The sequence below is a fragment of the Bos javanicus genome, chromosome 22, assembly GCF_032452875.1.
Source record: "Bos javanicus breed banteng chromosome 22, ARS-OSU_banteng_1.0, whole genome shotgun sequence".
Taxonomy (NCBI): Eukaryota; Metazoa; Chordata; class Mammalia; order Artiodactyla; family Bovidae; genus Bos; species Bos javanicus.
In genome coordinates, this window is record NC_083889.1 from 44,342,999 (window position 1) to 44,360,746 (window position 17,748).

At 40.6% G+C, this 17,748-nt stretch overlaps 1 protein-coding gene across 9 annotated transcripts in view; it reads left to right on the forward strand.

The window, feature by feature from the left end:
• Positions 1-16,251, forward strand: part of ARHGEF3 (Rho guanine nucleotide exchange factor 3) — a 312,008-nt gene extending 295,757 nt beyond the window's left edge. For all 9 annotated transcript variants that reach the window (XM_061396610.1, XM_061396607.1, XM_061396609.1 and 6 more), the window contains 4 exons: positions 2,508-2,765; positions 8,245-8,415; positions 11,624-11,810; positions 14,011-16,251. In XM_061396610.1, coding sequence (XP_061252594.1) covers positions 2,508-2,765; positions 8,245-8,415; positions 11,624-11,810; positions 14,011-14,363 — 969 coding nt within the window. In that variant the 3' untranslated portion in view covers positions 14,364-16,251. The remainder of the gene's footprint in view (positions 1-2,507; positions 2,766-8,244; positions 8,416-11,623; positions 11,811-14,010) is intronic.
• Positions 16,252-17,748: the final 1,497 nt, after the last annotated feature.

Sequence of the window (17,748 nt, forward strand, 5' to 3'; positions counted from 1 at the left end):
AGTAAATAATAATAGCTAGTAGCTACCAATTCTTAACTGGGAACCAACCTCTGTTAACGCTTTTTATCTGCCGTATTTTAACGTCTCACTAAAAGAGGATATTAGTATGTGCATTTTGTAGGTGAAGAAAGGCTTCTGAAGGGTCCCTTGACTAGTCACTGAGTTAGGCTTTGAATGTGATTCTCCCTGTTCTAGAGTTATTGCACTGTATTTGGAAACCAAGATATGTGTATTCTTCATTCCCTATCTGGTTATAGATCACTTGTGGGGTTTTTCTAGCCAGTGAGCTGTACCAGATAGCTTTTCATGTTATGCTCAGGAAATGAGGACCCTGTCAGGTGTGAACACAGGACCAGAGCCAGATTTGGTTGCCATGGCAGCAGGGCGGCATGGTCAGAGAGGGTAACGGCCCATTGGACTGCAAGCGGAGCGTGGTCGGGGTGCTTCGCTAGATTACATCTGATGGTTACTACTGATTTGTTTCTCCATAATGAAAACATTGGCCATTTCCAAGTCTTTTTAAAAGGCAAGGAAGTGGAAATGAAGTTAAGAGGGCCTGAGTCTCTTTCTAATTAGCTCTGAAGATCTGAATTACAAGCCACAGTGCCACATGTGGGGGGGGTGTGTGTGTGTGTAAGTCCCAATTATTATTACTTTCAAACACAACATAGAGAAAAGAATTTCTGCAGCCCTTTTAAATAGACAGGTTTTTTTTGTTTTCATTACATGTAAGGAAGGTAGACATTTCCAAGAAATGTTAAACTCAACAGTGAACTTTTTAAACATGACACATCTAGGATGTTTGTGTATGTGTGCATGTGTATAGGCACCAGTTGTCATTACTTCCAAATATAACATTGAGAAAGGAATTTCTGTAATTCTTTTTAATACAAATAGAGATTTTTAATAACATGTAAAGAAAGTAGACATTTCCAGGAAATGTTAAACTCGACAGTAAACTTTTTAAACTTGACTTCCATGGTATCTTGTCTGATGTCAGTCACTGAGAAAATAATTTCAATAAAAGGTGCAAAAGAAGCAGCAGAACACTTAAACTTTGACCCGTTTTTCAAATGCCGCTGCAGCTTATTTTTAAGCTGAGTTCAAAAACCATCAATTATCATCTAATCCAGCAATCCATTAAACATTGATTTATTAGTTCTTTCAAAATACAAACCTTGTCTGCTGTATGGTGGGCCTAGTGCACAGCACTGAGGATGCAAAAACGAAAGACCCTCTTTGCCACCGTCTCACCCTGAATCCTCCTACAGAACAGGCATTGTGGTAGGTGTGACTCCTAGTCCAGGGAGGGGAGCAAACACTGCAGGACCGATGGCTGCTTTATCGCCTCTGATGACCTTCTGGAAGCTGACAGCTTGCACATGAGGGTGCCATCACAGGAAGGAGTGGAAAGGCGAGATGAGCGGCCCTTGCACTGAGCCTTTGACCTTGTGTTTGCATCTTGTGACTCATGGGATATGTCAGGGAAATTAGTATTTGGCTGGAAGGAAGATGGTGGACTCAAAAGTGTTCCAGCGTCTTAAAATGTATTCTTTGCAGAGGGCTTCCCTGGTGGCTCAGTGGCAAAGCGCCTACCTGCCAATGCAGGCGATGCAGGTTCAATCCCCGGGTCGGGGGAGGGCTGGAGAGCCCTGGAGAAGGAAATGGCAATGTTGGCCCTCCAGTGTTCTTGCCTGAAACATCCCATGAACAGGGGAGCCTGGCAGGCTACAGTCCATGGGATCAAAAAGAATCAGCCAGGATTTAGTGACTAAACAACAACAACAATATTCTTTGCATGGGACCGTGATATTAACCATAAGGTATATTCTGGCCTGTCAGAACTAATTTAAAAGATGTTTGTAAATGCTTTCTGCATCTAACTTTTTACTAATTCTACTTTTAACTTCTTGGATTTCTTTATAATTGGTCTGCTTTGGAATCAAGTACTTTAAAACTAATGTAGGTAGAGGTGCTTGCTCTGGGCCATGCAAAGGTCTGGGCTGTGGGGTCTGACTCCTTTCTTTTTGTCCCACCAACTCTTCTAGATTAGTTTCTTATTAATAATTTTAAAAGAACCCTTATTAAAAAATATTCTTTCCTCTCACCAGATACTTTTGAAAGTTTAAGACAATTCTGAATGCATATGCAGTAATCCCCGTTTAGGAAAATTGTGAATTGTGGACATATACAATAATTCCAGTTCTTCTGTGTCTAGCTTAGATTGACAGAAATGCAAACAAATTATTGAGGTCTTAATAATCAAGAAAGTAAACATGCCGCTAAGAAAATAACTGCAAGCAAGCCGGAGCCTAGAGAGCTATCTGTCTATTGCCTGCCATTTTGAAGATTTCATGTGTGTCTCCTCCAGCCTTGCAAACAGAGAGATGTTGGGCAGGCCTGGAGAGCAGTTAGGCTTTGTTCAGTCCCAATGAGTGATGTCAGCGTGTAGCTTCAGAGCATGCTTATTTTAATGCTGCACCCCTCCTCTCATGTTCCTTTCTCAGCTACCTTGTCTCAGCTCCTACGACAGCTACTGCAGCAATCAAGTAGCTGCCAAAGCTCTGCTGGACCACAAAAAACAAGATCACCGAGTCCAAGATTTCCTGCAGCGATGTTTAGAATCCCCCTTTAGCCGAAAACTAGATCTCTGGAATTTCCTGGATATTCCAAGAAGCCGTCTGGTGAAATACCCTCTGCTTCTTCGAGAAATCTTGAGACACACACCAAATGATAATCCAGATCAGCAGCACCTGGAAGAAGCTGTGAGTTTCTTTCTTTCGCCCCTTGGTATTTCCCCAGTGGCTGTAAGATTGGGTAAATGTGTGAATGAAGGGTCCCTGGGTACTAGGACACAGGAATCTTGGATTCAGGGCTTGACTGAGGGTGGTGGTTTATTAGGGAATAAAGCATACACATATCTTGGTTTCCAACATGACTCGACCATGTTTTGATTTTGTCAATCAGTACTATTCTTAATCTGTGAAATGCAGTATTTACATGAAATGCACTCTAAAGTCCCTTTGATTCTAAAGTTTCTTGATTCTGAATAGGTGACTCTGTAATCTGTTCGTTGCAATTCCTGATTATTAGGGTAAGATCTCTGTAGAGATTTTAAATTGAATAGCTTTGTTTAGTTAGCAAATGGAAGTTGCCTTTTGCCTTTTACCGAAGCCCATTTGTGAAATCAGCACCCATTTGAAACCCAGCTGTCCTTGGCCCCAGATTGACGCATAAAGCCTAGTCAAACCTACTCACCAGCGACTGCATTGGGTATGGGGCTGGGTGGTTTGGGAAATATGGATTCTTGCCTAGCAGCAATGTAAGACCAAGAAAAATCAGATCCATATCATGGGATGTGGTGAACCATGACATTGTGCTCAGAGAGCTCAGTTCTGGTTGCAGTGCTCTGCAGGACAGGGCAGAGGAGATGACAGGCCAGAGGAGCAAACAGCCAGGGCAGAGGTATAAAGAAATGACAGGGTGTGTCATTCCAGCGAGTGCCATTGGTCAGTTTGCCTGGGGTTGATAATAGTCAGAAAACAGCAAGAGAAGGGACTGAGGGTGGTGGTTCACATTGGGAATACAGTTGTAAATATCAATTTGAGACCCTTTTCCTTTCTTGTACTTTTGTTTCTTAAGTAGCTTAGATTCAGGTTCGAATTCCAGCACCATCACTGACAAGCTGTGTGATCTTGGATATGTAACATTGCATCTGTAGCACAGGGGACAGCAGAGACTAGGGGCAGGGAATCAAGTTGGGAGGATGTTGCAGTGGTCCAGATGCATAGTCTTGGAAACCTGCTCAGGGAGTTAGCAGTGAAGATGCAGAGACCAGTTCTAATAGTTCATTCCCTGACTGGATCTGGGAAGTAACAAGCTGATAAACAGAGGTCATTGGAAAATCAATCAAAAGCCTTGAGTCTGTGGAGCAAACTGTCTCTTCCCAGAGAGGGGCTTAATAACATCGGGTTGGCCAAAGAGTTTTCTGTAAGATGGTACGGCAAAAACCCAAATGAGCTTTTTGGCCAACTCAATAGTAATTAGTAACAATAACAGTAGTAAATAGTAACAACAACAACAATAACAACAATAACACCTGCTGACATGCATTGAATACCTAGTAAATCATCTTCATGTGATTGTCTAATGGCTTATGTAGCTCATTTAACCCTCATACTAACCTATGAGAAAGCTGTTCATGTTAGGGCCATTCTCCTTTTCCAGATAAGGCGTGGGGGCACTAAATAATTCGCCCAAGTCTGGGCCAACAAGTAATCCAAACCTTGTCAGTGTAAACTGCCACTTTTATGACTTCTCCACTTCTTTATGCTCCTCTGCCACAGAGCTGAAAGCCTGGCTACTTTTTTAAGCCCCTCTTGTCTCTGGAACTGCAGAAATCTGTCTAGCTACCAGGCTTTATGGAGGACCTCACCAATCCAGAGCTAGGCCAGTTGTCCGTGTAGGGACAGAGAAGAACAGGAAAGACTCTCCTGAGGTGTTTGAGGTGTCTGGCAGGCCTAGCATACAAACCAGGCTCCCAGTCCAGCACAATGGGGAATGCAGGCCCAAGATGAGGCCCAGCTCACTTCTTCATGTCTGTTTTTATTACTCAGAAGAGCAATACTGTGGCCTCCTCTCCATATTTCATCCCAGCAAGTGTGTGGTCTGTAGGAAAGAGAACAACAGGGAACTCGAACTAGTCTAAATAATTACTTTTGTGAAGAACACAAGCCTACTCTGAGTTTTCCAGTAAAGATTTCTTCTTTTTAAAACGCAGCATGAAAGAATAATGCTTTGTTTAAAAACAAGAAGAAAAAAAAAAAAACCAGTAAGCTAAAGTTTGAATTTAAAAACAGATAGATAAGAATATGATTGTTTGCAATACACCAGTTTCCTTAGTGTGTAAAATTCTTCAGGCAAATTTGCCAAGTTCTTCATGCAAATTTAGGTGTGAAGCATGGTATACCTGCATTTGAAAATGTCTGCAAAGCAAGTCTTCTAAATGTCCATTTACACTGTATAGGCACAGCAGTTTTTTTTCCTCTTCTTTACAAAATCCTTGTGGCATTATCCTGGATGAACAGAACTGTTTAGCCCTGTACTCTTGAATGCATCATGAATGTTTGATAACCATAAAATCCACACTACCATCGTAGCTTAACTAATATGTTCCCTAAATAAATTTTCCTCCTATGACAATTAAAAATCAGGGAACTCTAAATAAATTTCTTCTACACCAAGTATTCAGTCTTATGATTAGATCTAAAGAAAGATCTTCCTTTTTAATATAGTGTGTAAACTACCACATCTGTATTAGAATTGCTTAATAGTGCTTTGAAAGGTTGATAGAAATTTCCCCCCGAAGAGAACATCTTAAAATAGGACTTTGGATACTTGTATATTCCAGATCTGGTTGTTTAATATTTTGTATTCTAAGGATTGTTTCAGTCAGAAAATTATCCTGTAAACCATCTCTTCCCTCTGCCTGCCACTGCTCCAATTCCCTAAAAAAAAAAAAAAAACACCACTGGAATCAATGGAAAGAATAGTCCTTTTTTTTTTTTTTTTTGATGCAACTACAATGAAACCTGCTATTCTTGGTCCATGTCAGGAGCCCACGAGTAGATGATACTGCCTCACAAGGGGCCAGACAGACAGGGCTTTCAGAGTCTACTTTGAGCATGACGATTCCAGCATATGGGGGTTTAATCCTTATTCTGTTACGGATATCTTTCATCATGTCACTTTACCAGCCCCTGCCCTTCAGCGTGAACCCAAATAAGAAAGGCAACAATAAATTTAAATGCACAACTACCATGACGGTTGGTTATTGGCAATATTCTATGTGTAACTTTATTCCTTGCTGCAATTCTGCAAAATAAATTCCTCTCGAGAACCAGTACAGAGACAGTAGACATGGCATGCAGGTGTATTAGTCATGTGTACAAATGAATATAAATACAAAAGCAGTACTTTCAATAAATGAAAGCAGACCCAGAGTCACTACAGTAAATACAGATACAGAATATGGAATAACACCAAATGTTTCCATTCTTTTGTCTCTCTTCATTTTTTTTCCCAAACACCAGAGAAAGAAGCAGCATTTGAGAGTAGTCATAGCTGCCTAAGGAAGCACTGTGGCTTTTGAGTTTATTAATCTTCATGTGATATGCCAGCTGTTCAGTTCCTGAGTTAAATTAGGAAATGAATGTCGCTTTATGCCTATAGTACATCCTCTTCTGGTTTCCTGGATTCTTGCAGGAAATTCAGAAAATTGACTCAAATACTGATTAATTCCAGCTGCCCAGGTACACCTAGTAATGTCTGATTAGATGAGCCACAGCACTTAATGCTCAGTCTTTAAAAACAAGGAAAAAGTATGAGTTTCAATTCACATTAAAAATGTAATAAAATAGAAAAATAAGGTAGACATAGAACAATTGTTCAGATACTACCCATGTATTTTAAGCTTCTTGAGGGCAGGGACCCTGTCTCATTTCCTTGAATGCCACCACCTAGTCAGACACTGAACAGATGCTCATCAAACATTAATTGAATTAATTTGCAAGATGACTCATAGCTTCAGTATATTTTGTGAAATTTATTTTTTGTTTGTTTTTAGAAGCAACAAATAGTCATCTTTGAAAACCAACGAGGAGAGAAGCAAGGAGAAAGTTTGGGTACCAAAGTGTACCATTTATTACTTGTTTTGTGTTACTGAAACTCAGATTAATTTCACAGGACTTGTACTTAACATTAGGTTGACATCAAAGACCAAAAAAATTCTTTATATGAAGTAAAGAACCTATACTTTTAAAAATAATGTTTTTTTTTTAAATTATCAAGTAGCACTACACTCAAATTTGGAAAACAGAGAAAAGAATAAATAAATGATCTTTGAAACTGTTAGTAGCTAAAGCATGTAGAGATTATACCTCTGCCCTTAGGATGTAGTCACCAGACATCAGCTCAAAGCTAGAAGATCTGTTGAACTGCATGGAAGTGCCAAAGCTATAATTGTGTAGAAGTTTTTAATCCAGTTTCTTTGGGCATAAGGCACGTGAAAAATAATTACTTAACAATCTTAGAATTCACTGCCACTTGAACAAGGTCTGGTAGCTTTTTGCTGAGTAAAGGCCTCTTTTGAAACCTTGCTTTTCAAAGACTGGTCTGTTTTCCATTTAATCAATGCAACCAAGAAGAGGCCTTACTCACATTTCTCATCTGTTGTTTTCTATTAATCCCTCCGCAAGAAAGATGGGACAGTTCATCTTTTCACTACTAAGGGACAGAAGTCTCTGCTGAGGAAGTCATTCCTTTGCCTTGGATTGGTGTCTTTGAGTTTTTTTCTCAACTAATTTCTTGCTCCTTTTTTCTAGAATTTTCTAATTTTTAGATATATCATTCATGTGCTAAAACACCACCACATTGGGATAAATGCCCACGGAACACGTCTCAGTGTTGTTCACTTGTTTTGTTTTGCTTCATTTTGTATTTAACCGCAATGCATCCACCATTGCTTTGAAATCACTCTTCCCCTGTCTTACTTGAGTGAGCTGTAGGAATGGGCGTGCGTGTATATAGACAGATCGTCTCCATTCTTACTCCTGGTGTCCTTTCTTTGCATTCCTAGTTCACTGCCCTTCATAAATGAGTTATGTTTTGTCACTAAATGATACCCAAACTATTTATTCACACCCCATTTAGATGTGTTGTTTGTAGGTTAAATACATGTAGAGAGACCTTGAAGCTGGGTTTCATATCCGCAAGGACCATCCCTTTTCTGGACTGTTACATTCTGCTTTGTTTTCTCTCCTTGGCCGCATTTTTTGTGTGTATGCCTACATTTTCTACTGTGTTGAGCATACGTTAAGAAATGCGTGATACGGAGCCTAGTGGCTATAAGTCCTGCACATGGAAAGCAGTACTTCATGTTTCTTTCTCTCAGACAGAATTCCGCATCAACATTAATTTTATATTTAATACAAATATAGATGTGTGTGCGTGTGTACAAATGAATATATATGTACATATTTGTATGTGTACATGTATATAGATGGCATATGGATAGATAGATACAGTATGTTAAAAGCATTTTTCCCCCTTTTCCCAAAGCAGCAGCTTAGATAATGGGATCTCAGATCCAAGTGTATCTTAGCGACTTTCTAAGGTTAAGTCTCTGGGCCTTGTTGATGTGAATGGCTTGCTTACTTTCCCCATACTTCCTTTTTGTTTTTACAGATAAACATCATTCAGGGAATTGTGGCAGAAATCAACACCAAGACTGGAGAATCTGAATGCCGCTATTATAAAGAGCGACTTCTTTACTTGGAGGAAGGCCAGAAAGACTCCCTAATTGACAACTCAAAGGTGCTGTGTTGTCATGGTGAACTGAAGAACAACCGGGGCGTGGTGAGTAGTTGCTCTCCTTCAGTAATTTCATCCTGAGCCTCCCTGACCCCTTCATCCATGTGATAGTGAGCCTCTGACTACAGTGCCTTCCCTAGGCAGAGTCGTGTTCTTTAGACAAAAACTTTCTCTAGTGTCTTTTATATCACAGGATCATATATTATTAAATTTATTATATATATATATATTTTTTTTTAATTTCATCACCAGTACATATTCAGAAAAATTTTGGAAACCATCATAGAGTTGTCAGCTTTTTATGTTGTTTGGTCATGTTGTTTGTTTTTGACCCTCAAAAACAAACACAAAAACAATTACTATCTCCTCCCACTTTGCTATCGGCAAGTAATAGATAATTTTAACAGGATGTTAAAATATATGATCTCAGAAAAATAGATAGTTCTTTAATTGAATTCATTTAGCTTTATGAGACATTCTTCTTACGAGTTGGTGCCTATCCACAAACTGACATTTTGAGACCAGTTTTTTATTTTTGTGTTTTGTTTTAAATAACAACCTACCCACCATCAGCTCTACATCTAGCTCTGACTTGTAAACACTCCATTTCCTGGCTTTTATTCTTCTGTATATATTGAAATTGTTCCTCCTCTCCTATCATAGCAACTTGCACAAATCTCCCCTGGAGGGCTTACTACAGTAGGTTGTGATTCTCCATTTATCTGTTAGTATTTCCCACTTTATCACGCTCTTTTAGGGTGGAGACTGTGCCTTGTCAGTCTCTTTCATGGGGACCTGACATATACTAAGGCACTGAGTAGTCTTAGGTCAATATCTGAGTGAATGAATGAATGAATGCTTACATAAAGGAAAAATGGACATGAATTACAGAGAGATCAAAATTGAGTCAACTCACCAGGCTTTTTTTTTTAATATGTAACAATAGAAAATAATGCTAATATGTAGTATTTCTATGATTTTTATACATTTATATATAACATGTTTTATATATCAATTGTACTATATATAACATATGTGCATATTTTAACATTGAGAAAGCCATTGAGACAGTCTCCACTTCTCTTTTGTTTCTTCTTTAGTATCTGGTCAACCCTTAGAATGAAAGCCAAAACTTGATGGAAAAGCTCCTAATAAAGCTTTGATGATTCAGAGGCTGCCTTTTTGACCTGGGCTATAAAGTGGCATTTATGAGCAGGCTCGGAAATGGTATTTGAAATCACTTAGGACATGTCACAGCATCCATTATCAGTGCTCCTGTAGATCTAACCAGCTGATGTTGCAACGAAGGTTGTGAGACCTGTCACAGGCCACTGCTTGAAGAGATGTTTCTGTTTGACTGGGAGTAACTGATTGCCAGGCAACTGCGTTCTGCTTTTTGCTGATTTTTGGAAAGCACTGGTAGACTGCTTCCAACTCCTTGAACATTGTTCCTCAGAAGCCCTGTGACAAATAGAAAGGAGCATCGCTGTATGGAATGGGGGCCTGTCTTCCTTCTGTCCATCAGTCAAGGGCTGAGACTCTGGTTGGCTGTGCCTAGGTCATTAAAGATAACCCCTCCCTAGTTCATGTTTCAGGCAGATTGATTTTTGAAAACAAAGATTTTAATTGGAGTGGGGCACTTATTTTTGTGTTTTTTTGTTTGCTTGTTTGTTTTTCCCCCCCGGAGAGGTGTAAAAGTCATTATGAATAAAGTCATGAGTCAGGGGGAAAAAGTCTCAATAGCTTGAGGGCAGGAAGGAGCTGCAACTAAGAATAGGAACTCTCAGTGAACATTTATAAACAAGGGATTTTTTTTTTAAAGTTGCCCAGATAATCAGTGTTCAAACCTCCTACCTTAGCTAGAAGAGCGATTGAAGTAGAAGCAGTGTAAAAATCTCTAATTATTTTTAGTATATGAAACAGTGACTAACACCTCCCCCATTATCATTCCCTCTACTATTCCCCTCCACCACCAAAGAAAAAAGCTCTGTTATTTTGCGCTTTTCTCTGTTTTTCAGTCTTCAGACCTCCCCCTACCCAAATACACACCAGTACAGAACCACCATCCTTTGTTTCCACAAGCCAACATTTAGTTGAGCTTCAGTTTCTGCAGTTTTTGATGTATATGTGTGTGTATCTGTCCATCCATCAGTCTGTGGCAGGGTGGGGGTAGATGGCCCACAAGTATCTTTTCTTCCAAATATAAAATTATTTGAAAACACTGAAAGTGCTTCCCTGACCCCAAGACAGGATCCTAATGTGAATTTCCAGCCCTATTCTTCTGGTCTCCTCCTTGAAACTCCTGGGCTGACATTCCCAAATATTACTGCTGGAAAACCAGAACCTAGCTGCAGTCATGGATTGTCTCACTTCGGCTCCTAGGCATTTCCAAGCTGTGGGAAGAGTCTGGCACTTGGAGTTGAATGGAGCCAATTTACCCCAGCTCCACTCAGGAAAATTGCTTTTGTAATGTGGTTTTGAGACAAGCCTTTATTTTCGAGATTCTTTTTTTGCCCACAACACACACATCAATCATCAGCCTTTTAAGCACAACCTCTTTGGAGAACTGAGGTTCTTATGAACTTTACCAAGAAGGACAACTGCTTTGATCGTCTCTCTTCATGGCTACAGCTGCATACTCTGGTTTCCTTGGGAATGGGCAGTGTTCCGAGCCGGGGTGCCTGGGTGAAGCTGATAATCAGCTCTGTGGTGGAATGAACGAGTGTTTTACGGGTTTGAGAAGCAAAAGATTAATATTAGGCTCAGATATACCAGTCTCATCCTTTATGGACTGTTACTCATTTTGATCTCTTAGAATTGTACTGGATATAGTAAACTAAAGCCAGGAAAGGACTGACTTTTTTTTTCCTTCATTACACCCTTTGTTCTATGGGGTTTCTCTCTCTCTCTTTCTTTTTTAATGTTCCTGTAATAAGAGTACAAGAGACCACATATGCCTGCATGTGTTGTAAATTGTGAACACCCCTGGAGCTGGCAGACCTGAATGCAGGTGTCTGTAGGCAGAAAGACCTTCTTCACTGGGGCCCTAGGGAGGTGCTCTTACAGGATAGGCAATGGATGCATCTGGAAACGCCTCCAACCCCCAACTGGTGTTCTCCTGGAGGTAGATTTGAGCTGAAAAGTTCATAGGTCAGTTTGAAGCTGGTACCCAGGGATCTGTTATCCCCATAGGTCTACTTATCAACTCCTTGGATTATTGCTTAAAGGAATCCTGTGTATTCTTTTCTTCCAGAAACTACATGTTTTCCTCTTCCAAGAAGTGCTTGTTATCACCCGCGCCGTTACCCACAATGAGCAGCTCTGCTACCAGCTGTACCGGCAGCCTATCCCCATGAAGGACCTCCTGCTGGAAGACTTGCAGGATGGGGAAGTGAGGCTGGGCGGCTCCCTGCGTGGGGCGTTCAGCAACAATGAGAGAAGTACGGATGGCTGTCCTTCTTGACCTGTGGAATGTCTTTGGTAGTGGTGGTTTGGAGGGAATGGCCGGCTGGTGAAAGAGACGAGCCATGGCCTTGGAGTCAAATTGCATCTCAGTTGTGTTTCATCACTTAGAGGTTGTGTAACCTTACTGAACCTCTAGGAGCCTTAGTTTCCCATCTGCAAAGTGGGGATGCATGCATACCTACTTCATAGGATTGTTCTAAGGATTAAGTGAGACACTGTGAGTTGACCTCTGTCCAGCATGACTGGTTCCCCCTATGCTCCTTTTCTCTGACCGCTTCCACTGGCTAAAAGCCTTCTTAAGACCACACTGTCCCTGTGTGACTGCAGCTGCTTAACAGTGGGTGTTCACATAGCTGACTTGTGTCTAAAGAGGCACAACTATGGTCAGCTGGGCCGAGGGTTTATCTGTAATTACTTGAATGGGCTTCTCTGACTTGAGATTTAGTAAACAAAGGAATTAACCAAGAGAAGCTTAGATAGCAGTGTCTATCTAGGGTCTTCTATGTGTCAAACACTGTGCCAGGCACTGGTATACACTGGTCTACCACACAGGTCAATTTTGGGGGAGCCCTGTGGAATTTTCCTTGTGATGGAGGAAATAGATGAGAAATAACTAAATATTCTGGGTATGTTAAAAACAAAACTAAAACCCCTTAAGGGGATAGAGAATAGCAATAAGAGATCTGTTTAAGATGAAATGATCAGGGAAGTCTTCTTTGAGCAAGTAACATTTGAGCCTCTTGGGTTAATATTGGTGTCATATTGTCCAAGTAGTTAATATACGCTGCCTCTTAGCGCCACACCAGCCCCTCCGCCCTAGTGGTAGTACTGGTAGCAGTAGTAGTACTTACATTTCTCCAGTAGCCATGTAGGAGCATTTACATATGTTATTATGTTTATCCCTCATAATAGCCATCTAAGGTTGAATCTCTTTGTTTTCCCCATTTTACAAATAAACTGAAATGTAGAGGAGTCAAGGCATTTGTCCCACAGAAAAGAGTGGAGCTTGAATTTATCTGAAGCCAGTCTGTTGACCTCAAGGATCTTGCAGGGGGACTGGACTGACTGAGCTCAGACATGTCCATGCACCTCATGCATGTGACACTCAGGGCCCATGAAATGCCAGTTAATGTTATTAAATTAAATCAAATGTCTTCCATATTGTGCACTATCGTTTTTTAAATGCACGTAGCTCCAGGATTTCCCTGGCAGTCCAATGGTTAGGACTACATACTTTCACTTCCGAGGGCCTGGGTTCAACTCCTGGTTGGAGAACTAAGATCCCACAAGCCACAGGGCATGGCATAGCCAAAAATATATATAAATAAATAAATTTTTTATAGAAACAAATGCATATAGCTCCTGTTGGCAGTTATTAGAATGTCATTGCATTTTAAAATGAATCCAAACTTATAAGAGTTGTGTCTGTATCTTGGGACTTCCCTGATGGTCCAGTGGGTAAGGCTCCGAGTTCCCAGTGCAGGGGGCGCGGGTTTGATCCCTGGGAACCGAGATCCACATATGGTAGCTAAGCCCACACGTGCTGCAACTACTGAGCCGTGCACCCTAGAGCCCACACGTAACAACTAGAGAAGCCTGTGTACCACAGTGAAGACCCAGCACAGCCAAAAAAAACCGATAAAAAGAATTCTATCTTTACATGTCTTCTCAGTCATCGGACACTAAATACACAGGTACTATCCTGTGGAGGATCTTGGACTTGTTTGATGTTACAAAGAGCTTCTTAAACTTGAAAAAGCTTTAGCTTGGGGCAGTTGTAAAAATGACAGATTATCAGCCTCTCCTCCCCCACTCCAGACCTATTGAATCCAAATCCCTAAGGGGAGAACCCCGGGGTCTGTATTTTTACTATGCTGTTTGGAGATTTTGACATACGGCCAGGTTTGATACCCAGTACCCTGGGGTCCCAGAGAGAGTTGTTCTGTACTGATTTGATAGCTTTGGAAGGCCGCTGAGTGCCAGATCTGTGTCAGCACCTGTTGGTTGATGGAGGCTGCAGGGTGGAGCCGAGCCATGTCCTGAAATAGAAGGACATTTAGTTATCAGTTAGTGATCTCTCCATGAATGCCAGGGTTAGTGTCACCACATAGATTAGCTTTGGCCTGCGGAAATACCTGTCCACTGACCTTTTTTGTGTGTTCTTCTTATTTCTAGTTAAAAACTTCTTCAGAGTGAGTTTCAAAAATGGATCCCAAAGTCAGACCCACTCATTACAAGCCAATGACACATTCAACAAGCAGCAGTGGCTCAACTGTATTCGCCAAGCCAAAGAAACAGTTCTGTGTGCCACGGGGCAGGCTGCGGCCCTTGACTCTGAGGGACCATTCCTAGATCCTGCCACCAGGAGCAGGGAGCCACAGGGAGAAACAAAACTTGAGCAGATGGACCAGTCAGACAGTGAGTCGGATTGTAGCATGGACACAAGTGAGGTCAGCCTCGACTGTGAGCGCATGGAACAGACAGACTCTTCCTGTGGGAACAGCAGGCATGTTGAAAGCAACGTCTGACAGAAGCGTGTGCTTCCTGGAAGTCGCCCTGTGTCTTACCTGTACAGTATTCGCATTCCACACGTGGAACGGTTTGGAGAAGCACTTTTTAATACTTTTGTGACCGTGTTGACCCAGTCTCTTCTGTCTGTACTTTTTTGTCTCTAGTACTGTAACTGCCAATTTGTGTCAGCTGGAATCTGTGGCGACTGTTACCCTGTATTGTTTTTCCCAAGTGTCTGGATGGGTGGATATGTACTTGAACAAGTTATCAATATTTTCACTGGTCCTGCTGGATTTTAAAAAATAGAGAGAAAACAACCTCTAAACTGCTGTTTCATATAGATTACTTTTAAAGGATCCTTCCGCATTTCTCTAGTACTTTTCTAGCTCTTTGACAGAGTAGCTGAAGGCATGAATTTTCTTCAAGGGCCTTGCAAACAGGGCATGAGGTAGTTACCTGTGTAACCGTGATGGTGTTTGAAGGAAACCGGGAAAGATCATTGTTTCAAGTTATCGGTCAAGATATTGGTCCGATATCATCCAACCAAAAAGCAGGAAAACATCCCTGGGGATTCTGAAGGTTTACTTTCGCAAAGGAAGAAGCACTGTCTTGACCTTGCAATTTCATCCAGTACAAATCTGATGCAATAATTTACTAGGACATGAAATAGAGTCTGACCTTAAAAGGATCAGCACAAAAGCAGCTGTCAGCTCTGAATCTTGAACTGAAGTGTATATTGTGTCAGGAGGTCTCTGCGATAAATGCTGGCTGGCCTTAGGTAGGCATTTCTAGCCTAAAACATCAGAACAGAACTCACTGGGCCTGGGAAAACCTGGCAGGAATAGCAGAAAGGCCCTCTTCACTTTGTTTCGTCTGCCTCAGCACACTCATATTTTAGAGCATGAATGAAGAGATGACGGAGCGGCTGTGGCTGCGTCAGTGACTCTGTTTACAGAAACATGTGAGAAGAAGAATTTGGAAGAAGTCCTCCATCGTGACCTTGTGTCGGAAGCATTAAAAAAGAAAAGCAAAGTCCAGTGTCCTTCTGGGAAAGATCAGAGCCTGGGGTTTTCCTGCTCCACTTTCGGGTCATCATTTGCCATCACTGGCTCTGTGCTGGGATCAGAATCATAATTACATTCTCCAGAGGCTGACTCAATTAACTCCGTCATCAATCAGCATCAGTTGGCCAAACTAGTAACCTCTTTGTCCAGCCTTGATTTACAATGTAGGGTGAGCCGCAGACCTTTGGAAAAAAGTTAACTGAATACACAGAAAAGCTCTGAGCGAGTGTAAATGTTAAAGATGACTTGTGCAAAATTGTACCCACACCAGCACTAGTAGTAATGATTCTAAATTATTGCCAAAAAAGTTTTTTTTTTAATCTGTGTCTTTCAAGTTTACACAAAGGAGAGCAGTAAATACTATGTTGTCATTTTATTTACATCTATCATGTTCATTCAGAAAGCTGTGTGATGAGATTTATCAATGTAAAAACAAGGTATAGTACTTATTTTTCAAAAATAAAAGAAGTTGTCAATTTTACCCTGTAAAACATATTTCTGTATTTATAGATTTTAAACTTGGTGAATTTTTTTTCTATTACAAGTTTATTTAAAACTGCTTTGTTTCTTAAGTTGTTATTGATTTACCAACTGACTGACTGAATCTGCTGCAGATAGAAGCAGAGAAAAGCCAAGAATAGTTGTTTGATGGTGAAGAAAAGAATGAATCATTCTCTGAAGGAGCCATCGGCCACTTTGGCCAGCATGTTGAGAAAAGAGATCTGTCAAGGACTGGCCTATGAGAAGAAAGTCAATGAATGTTTTCATGAAATGAATGTTTTTGTATAATGGCCTTAAACTTTTCTGGAAGCATTTCAAATAAATTACATTAAAAATGTCATTTTCTTGGTGTATAGTGTTTGCCCTACAAATACCAAACTTCAGTTGTCTTCCTTGGAGCTTCTTTCCAAAATTGTTGCTGCTGCTGCTAAGTTGCTTCAGTCGTGTCCGACTCTGTGCGACCCCAGAGACAGCAGCCCACCAGGCTCCCCCGTCCCTGGGGTTTTGCAAAATTTCTGCTTGTACCCAAATACACATTACGATAGGGTGCAGGATGAAATAAATGCTTTGATTCGATCTACTAAAGCTCTTGTAGAACTCATATTTCTAACATCTGTTTTTTCAAGGATTCTCTACTCTTCTTTATTTTAATTTAATACTGGAGTATAGTTGACTAGCCACATTGTGTTAGTTTCTAGTGTATAACAAAGTGATTCCATTATACATGTATACCTGTATCTATTCTCTTTCAGATTTTTTTCCCATTTAGATTACTACAGAATATGGAGCAGAGTTCCTGTGCTGTACAGTAAGTGCTCATTGGTCATCTGTTTCATGTACAGTAGTGTGTACCTGTCATCCCCAAACTCCAAATACATCTTCCACTGCCCTTCCTCACCCCCGTAACCGTAAATTCATCCTCTACATCTGTGAGTCTGTTTCTGTTTTGTGAATAACTTCATTTGTATCTTTTGTTTTTTAGATTCCTCTTAGAAGTGATATCATGATATTTGTCTTTCTCTGACTGACTTAGTGTGATAATCTCCAGGCCCATCCACGTTGCTGCACATGGCACTGTTTCATTCTTTTTAATGACTAATATTCTGTTGTATATATGTAGCGCTTATGCTTCATCCATTCATCTGTCAATGGACATTTAGGTTGCTCCATGTCTTGGCTATTGTAAACAGCACTACAGTGAACATAGGGGTGCATGTATTCTTTCCAGTCACGTTTTTCTCTGGATATATGGGATTGCTGGATCATATGGTAGCTCTATTTTTAGTTTCTTAAGAAACCTCTATACCACTCTTCATAGTGGCTGTACCAATTTACATTCCCACCAGCTGTGTAGGAGGGTTCCCTTTTCTCCATACCATCTCCGGCATTTATTGTTTGTAGACTTTGTGATGATAGCCTTTCTGACTGGTGTGAGGCGATGTCTCATAGTTTTGATTTGCATTTCTCTAATAATAAGTGGCATTGAACATCTTTTCATACGTTTCCTGGCCATCTGTATGTCTTCTTTGGTGAAATGTCAGTTTAGGTCTTCTGCCCATTTTGGCGGGGGGAGGATTTTATATATATATATATATTAAGCTGCATGAGCTTTTTGTAAATTTTAGGAATTAATCCCTTGGCAGTTACATTGTTTGCAAATATTTTCTCCCATTCTGTAGGTTGTCTTTTCATTTTGTTTATGGTTTCCTTTACTTTGCAAAAGCTTTTTAGTTTAATTAGATCCAATTTGTTTATTTTTAGTTTTGTTTCCGTCATTCTGACAGATCCAAAAAGATACTGCTGCAGTTTATGGCAGAGTATTCTACCTATGATTTCC